Raw genomic sequence first — 6,312 nt, 5'->3', positions numbered from 1 at the left:
TCCAACTAGGCCCGAGGTTCAACCTAGCTCGAAAATGAGCCAACTGGTACCAGCCAGAACATGTCAACCAGCATCAGCGATACGAACGCTGGTGGTGATACGAGCGTTAGTTACACCAACAAAGGAGCTTTCTAAAAATACCAAGCCCGAGTCGGGCTAGGATGAGACGGACAGTTTTATAAGATGATCCATGAACGTTTTCATGTTGACATCCTCAGTCAAGATGGCTGTTCCTCGACCGTCGTCCCCTGCGCCGCCATAACTGTCATAACCGGCTCCTTGTTTGTGCGTGCTCGAAGGATTCACCCTGGCGAGAATGAATCTTTCCTGACTGCCGCCAGCATTGCAAGAAATGAACTTCGGGCAAGGGATTCGGGACTTGAGTAGCAGGTTTGCGTGCATCTGGGGTAGCTGTAACAGAGCCTTTAGGTTCTGGTATTGGGGCAGCAGGTGATATTGGCTTTCTACCCACTTGTTGATCAGTGAACCATGCCAGATGATCACGTGGAAGTAGTCATCCATCAGTAAGATGCAATCGTTCTTCAGCGACGTCGAATCCAAGAGACAAGGCACAGGAGCGATGCTCGAATCGCCCTGTTGGTATTGAGCCCCCTGATACTGAGCCTGGCTGCTGTTCAGCGTATATTGTTGCAAGCTGGGACAAATTATGGTCATCGTATTCGCCACCGTCTCCTTTAACAAGCAGATCCGATAGTACACCGTCTCATCGGGACTGGAGTTAAACAAGTCCAAAAGAGGTGATCTGCGCAGATGGTACATAAATTGGGGGTAGTATTCAAACTCTACATTCAGCTGGAACGTGTCCGGCTTGTCCTTCTCGTACTCTCCAAAAACAGAACAAAGCCGAATCAACTTTCGGTCCAGCCACCTGATGATGTCGATCAGGTCCTCGACTGGCGCAGCGCTGCCGCTTGAGGACGCAGGCACAGCGTTGGCAGTGTTCCCGCTGCCGCCAGTGATGGTATTGAATAAACTGGTTATGGCATTGCCGCCAGAGTAGTTATCATCCTCTCGCTTATTGGCTCGGTACACGGCCAGGCGCGCCATGAGGCAAGTGGCAACTTCCTGATCGAAGCCGCTACCTAGTTGGATAATTCCGCCATCACAAAATTGGTAGCAAATCGTGTGCACACGAATTCTGCGCTCTCCATTCGGATGAATGTACGAGACTTGGAATTGGACATAACCATTTTTGTTCTTGACTGAAGCGGCATTATTGTTTACCACGTCCAAATATATAGCCAGCGAGGAGCTAGCGTCCATAACGCCGCAAACCCATTCGCAGGTGTTACCTTCGCCGACGACGCTCTCACTAACGCAGGCGCTTCTGCGCTGCGTGCTTGTGACGCAGCCAATGCCTCCTGCGACCTTGACTTCTTTGCTGCACATGACTTCGACCTTGACGTTGTAGGCTTGGGCGCTTTGGGGTCCGGCAGCCCTGCAGACTTCGCGTAGGCTGTCTTTGAAGACGTTGAGCGAGAAGGTATCGCTCATGACGCAGAGTCCACCTGTGCGCTCGCTGCAGATCCTCATTTCATACAACCCGGTCTGATCGAGCGAGCAGCAGAGCAGGTCAATCGCGTGTCCGCTCTGGATCGCGCGATATGCGAGTCCTCGGTAAAACGCGCAGGCCGGACCCGAGAGGCTCGCCTCCTTGGTGCTCTTTTGAATGTGCTGGTGTTGTCGGATGGTATCCGCTAGAGAGGGACCGACAACCATGCCTGGTCCAGTGGTGCACACTCCTCCTGAAAATAGCATGATGCGACCAGGTTGTTGATATGCGAGAAGTTCCATTAGGCCCACGGCAGCCGATAGGGCGGCTCCAGTGCAACGAGCAGGTCGGTTGTCTTGAGGAGTAGGCCAGGAGGATGGGTTCAGGTCATCCAAGATCTTGGTCAAGGTGTTCTCGACATTCTCAAGCGTGCAAATAAACCTTTCGGCTTCACTCACAGCGCCGCCGGTCTTGTTCTTATGGATACGCAACTGACGCATCATGTCGTTCTGAGTTACCTCCGCGTTGCCTCGGAACACGTAGCTCTTGACACACTGACTGAAACCCAGCTCATGAATGTTCACACTCGTGCTGTACGTAATCAACCCCACTCGTGTGTCGCTCGGCAACAACGTAATCGCCTGTTGCAAAGAGTCCTTCAACGCCTCCAATTCCTCCTCGTACAATGCCGTGTCCACTACCAACAACACAGTCGGCCTCGTCTTCGTGGACCCATTCAACACGTAATCCATCGCCGGGTGAGTCAACTCAGCCGGCAGCATCTGCTCCGATATTTGACTTGCGTACAATGGAGGGAACGCATTCCTCCCACCCGAAATCGGGTCATTCCATACCTAAAAGATTCTCATTGAGTGCAAACACTTGGTGTGCAAGTGTTCCTCATCAAGTATTCCTCATTGAGTGGAAACACTTGGTGGCCACCGTCTGCGGCCGTGACGTCTGGCGGTGTGGCCTGGCCGTGACATGTGTGGAAGTAGTCTCATACCTTGGCTCTGAAGTCCACGTGGCACACGGGGCTGAGAATCGTATTACCTTGGCGACTCCTGACCGGATCGTAGTTCACGACCTGCACTGGCTGGCTCAGCGCGAACGGAGTGTATACCAGGCCCAGCGGCACTTCCAGTTGGTTAGCCTCGGCCCTAGTGCAGGGCCAGAGCGACCAGGAAGACCGTATTACGGACGCAGTATCCATTTCTAATCCAAAAAAGAATATAAGGAAGGCATCACTGCCCGGGTGGGCACAGACTTGGGGCAGAGATTCGCAGCGGGGCAGAGATTCGCAGCGGGGCAGAGATTCGCAGCGGGGCAGACATTCGCAGCGGGGCAGAGATTCGCAGCGGGGCAGACATTCGCGCACTGGTGACAGCGAGGGGATAACGTCAGTGACGCAGGGGGGGGTGTCTAGCTAACCGATGATTTATTATTTGTGAAATGAGTGACCCGGCTCGGCCTGTGCTTCCGTTCCTGGCAGAGATCAACGCCCGAGGGGCGGCTGCGCCTTCAAGTACGAAGCCGGCGCCGCCTGCTGCGCCGGTGCAGGCTCCGAAGGTTAAGACCAAGGCTAAGGCGAAGGCGAAGTCAAAGGCGGTGCCGAAGCAGAAGCCTCGAAGCAACATCATTTCGGAGGAACCGGGCATAACACGGAACATCCCGGAACCGTCCCCGGTCGCCGTGGCGCCCCCGCCGGTGCCCCTAATCCAACCTGAACGGCCAAGTGACCGTGGGACAAGTGACCGTGGACCAAGTGACCGTGCGCCAGTCGACCGTGAACCCAGCCAGATCGCTCCACCACCACAGCCGGTCCACGTTACGACCACGCCGCCACCCCCCAAGGCAGCTACGCTGCCAACAAGCCCTGAAACAGCCATCCCCTCCGTCTCCTCTTATCACAACCAGAACAGTAAGCCCGGACACACACTCGTTACCGGACACACACACACAGACACGGTACACCCATCTGCCGGAGACCGCAAGAGGACCAGGAGTGTTCGAATTAAAAATGGAGTGTTCCATTTAGACGAATTAAAAATACATTCTTCACGGGGGTATGTATGAGGGGTATGTAATGTGTACTTCAGGTGGTCTAGTCATTCACCCTAGCGGGCAATTCTTGATAATTAGGGATGAGTCCAAGATCCAACAGGCGTTCCGGAAGTTGGGGTGCCGTATTATAACATGAAAGAAGCTCACTGCTCAACTCCTGGCCGTTTTGTCTCCTTTTTTTTGCGAAGCTGTTGTTGCTGGGCGAGTCAAGTCAACTAACACCATGGTAAGCAAAATCTTCAACACACGGCGGAAGAATTCCGAAGCCGTTTAAAGTCCACTGACCTGTCTTTCGGGGGCACGCGGGGGCCTTGTTGTCGCCGGGGCCTTGTTGTCGCGGGGACCTTGTTGTCGCGGGTGTGACTGGTGTTATGGTCGCACAGGGCTACTGTGTTATACGCAATCACTTGTGTGCTATCATACACACACGTGTGTGGCGACACAGTGGCGACGGCGTTGCACCAGCCGTGGTGGGCTGCATTAGATGTGTTATGTTTAGGGCCGCGTTCGTACGAAGACTGTGAAGCGTTCTGCTCGCCAGATTGTGGAGAAGTACCACAACAAGTTGACTTGCGACTTCCAAATCAACAAGAAGATTGCGGAGGAGGTTGCTCAGATTCCGACCAAGCGGCTACGGAACAAAATCGCTGGGTTCGTGACGCATTTGATGAAGCGTGTTCGCAGCGGAAACGTGCGTGGCATCTCGCTGGCCGTGCAACAGGCCGAGCGCGAGCGTCGCATGGACGTCATGCCCGAAGTCAGCATCACTGAGTGCTCCGACCCAGTCCAGGTTGACGACGATACCTTCGAAATGCTCCGCTCCGTCGGAGTCGGCTTCACCTACGTCAAACCCCAAGCCGAAGCCAGCTACAAGACCAAGCCCAACACCAACGTGAACCGTCTCCGAGGCGGCGTCCCCGCTGGAGCCAACTGGTGACCTTTTTATATTAACCAACGCTCCTCGAGCCCAACGCTCCTCGGGCCCAACGCTACGGCCCCCAGCCACGCGGTCCCTCTCCACGGGCTTGCTTTCTGAAACTTTGTGCCATGACACCAGCCGCTTCCTTCACGGTACCGCCGCCGCGAGCGTCGTTGATTGCCTTGCTCAAGGCCATCTCCGTCGGCAAGTCAGAACACGGCGAGCTAGAACACAACCGAGATTACGACCGAGACGCGGATCGCCAGTTGTTCGCGACGGGTCTGCCACGACTGGACGCGGCGCTCGGGGGCGGTTTGGCGAGTGGGTTGCTTCACGACGTGCATGGCGCCGCGGGACTGGGCAAAACGCAGCTGGCCTTCGCCGTTCTGGGCGAAACGCTCCTGCGCCACCCGACGGCCCTTTGCGTCTGGCTGCACACGGAGGGCACTTGCGCCATCGAACGTCTACACCAAATGCTCCAAAGCAAAATCTCAGGTCGTGGGTTGGCAGAGGAAGGTCGGGAGGCGGAAGGGGCCCGACGGCTCCTACACAGGGTGTTTGTAAAGCAAATCAGGGACCCCGAAGAGTTGATTAAACAGGTCCAGCAAATGGAACAGCTGGACTGCTCAGTAGTCGTCATCGACTCCGTGGCGCAACTGTTCCGCTACAACGACCGACCGGGCAACCTCCCGCCGGGCAACGTCCGATCCGGCCACGTCTCATCGGACCGCGTCCGACCGGGCTACGCACCTAGTGTACGACGTCCCCGACTCGAACCAAGGTTAGAACCGCAGCGACTGCGTGCTTTATCGCCGGAGCCGGCGGCCGGAGACCGGGGCCGGAGACCTGGCGGCCGGTGCCCTGGCTGCCGGAGACCCGGCGGCCGGAAGCCTGGCAAGGACTCGGGTCTCACCAAAGACGTTTTACCGGCGGCGTAGTGCGCAGTTCGTGTTGCTGGTCAGCGCCTTGCGCAGGCTCCGAGCGAAGCCCATGGTTCTCTGTCTGAACCACGTCAGTCGCTCGGAGAACCAACCCGCGCTGGGCCACATCTGGAATTCGCTAGTGGATGTGCGAATCGGACTCACCGCAACGGACCGGAGAGGTCGGCTGCTTACGGTCCTCTCGCATCCGTGGCGGCCGCCCTGCCAAACTGTATTCACAGTCACGCGGGGCGGGATAGAACAAGGCTCAGAACCGCCCGTGTAATCCGTGTACACACAGCTTTGCACACACCCGCACGCGCGCACACACGTGTGCGATTTCGCATAGGACACTCCTTTGCCCCTGAACGAGCCAGGGGTCAGGCAAGCAGCGCCCAAGCTCGTGCCTGTTCGGGTCAGTAGACGGGCGGTCGCCAATGCTCGTTGGGGGCGAAGTAATGATCCACAAAATCGCGCAGCACTTAAACCCTAAACCCTCTCACCTGGTGGAGCGCCCTGGGCGCTTACCCTTTCGAGGTTTCCGGCTTCCTCGTGCAACAAAGTCCGCGGCAGGTAGATCTGTCGAAAGGGCTCCGGCCTGGCATTACTAACTCCTACCGACGCGGGGGGCTCGACGCTGAAGGCTCGACGCTGAAGGCTCGACGCTGAGGGCCTGACGCTGAGAAATCAGTTTTGAGGGGAGGGGGAGGAACGACTGGCGCCGGTTGTTGAATTTTAAATGGGGTGTTGCGGGAAGCCAGGAAAGGTTCGTCCCACGACCAAGGAGACGATTGTTCCTCAAAAGGAGGCGGCTTCTCGATCTGAGGCGGCCCCGCGAACGAAGGGTGTTAAGTCGAAGTCGGAGGTTGCTGCTATTCAACCGGAGATTGCACTTC

General features: G+C 56.6%; 3 protein-coding genes across 3 annotated transcripts; 2 read left to right on the top strand and 1 right to left on the bottom strand.

Annotated features, from left to right (window-relative positions):
* Positions 1 to 156: 156 nt before the first annotated feature.
* On the bottom strand, positions 157 to 2,726 carry GNI_000860 (transport protein; the record flags this gene model as incomplete). Its single annotated transcript, XM_011130149.1, has 2 exons — positions 157 to 2,367; positions 2,520 to 2,726. The coding sequence occupies 2 exons, from the start codon at positions 2,724 to 2,726 to the stop codon at positions 157 to 159; spliced, it is 2,418 nt and encodes an 805-aa protein (XP_011128451.1).
* Positions 2,727 to 2,965: 239 nt separating this feature from the next.
* Positions 2,966 to 4,514, top strand: GNI_000850 (40S ribosomal protein S17; the record flags this gene model as incomplete). The annotated part of the gene is made up of 2 exons (XM_011130148.1): positions 2,966 to 3,220; positions 4,077 to 4,514. The coding sequence occupies 2 exons, from the start codon at positions 2,966 to 2,968 to the stop codon at positions 4,512 to 4,514; spliced, it is 693 nt and encodes a 230-aa protein (XP_011128450.1).
* A 110-nt stretch (positions 4,515 to 4,624) lies between these two features.
* On the top strand, positions 4,625 to 5,434 carry GNI_000840 (AAA domain protein; the record flags this gene model as incomplete). Its single annotated transcript, XM_011130147.1, has 1 exon — positions 4,625 to 5,434. The coding sequence occupies one exon, from the start codon at positions 4,625 to 4,627 to the stop codon at positions 5,432 to 5,434; it is 810 nt and encodes a 269-aa protein (XP_011128449.1).
* Positions 5,435 to 6,312: the final 878 nt, after the last annotated feature.

This window comes from Gregarina niphandrodes (genome assembly GCF_000223845.1).
Source record: "Gregarina niphandrodes unplaced genomic scaffold scaffold00001, whole genome shotgun sequence".
Lineage (NCBI taxonomy): Eukaryota > Apicomplexa > Conoidasida > Eugregarinorida > Gregarinidae > Gregarina > Gregarina niphandrodes.
The sequence above is the reverse complement of the archived record's forward strand: the minus strand, read 5'-3'. Positions and strand labels throughout refer to the sequence as shown.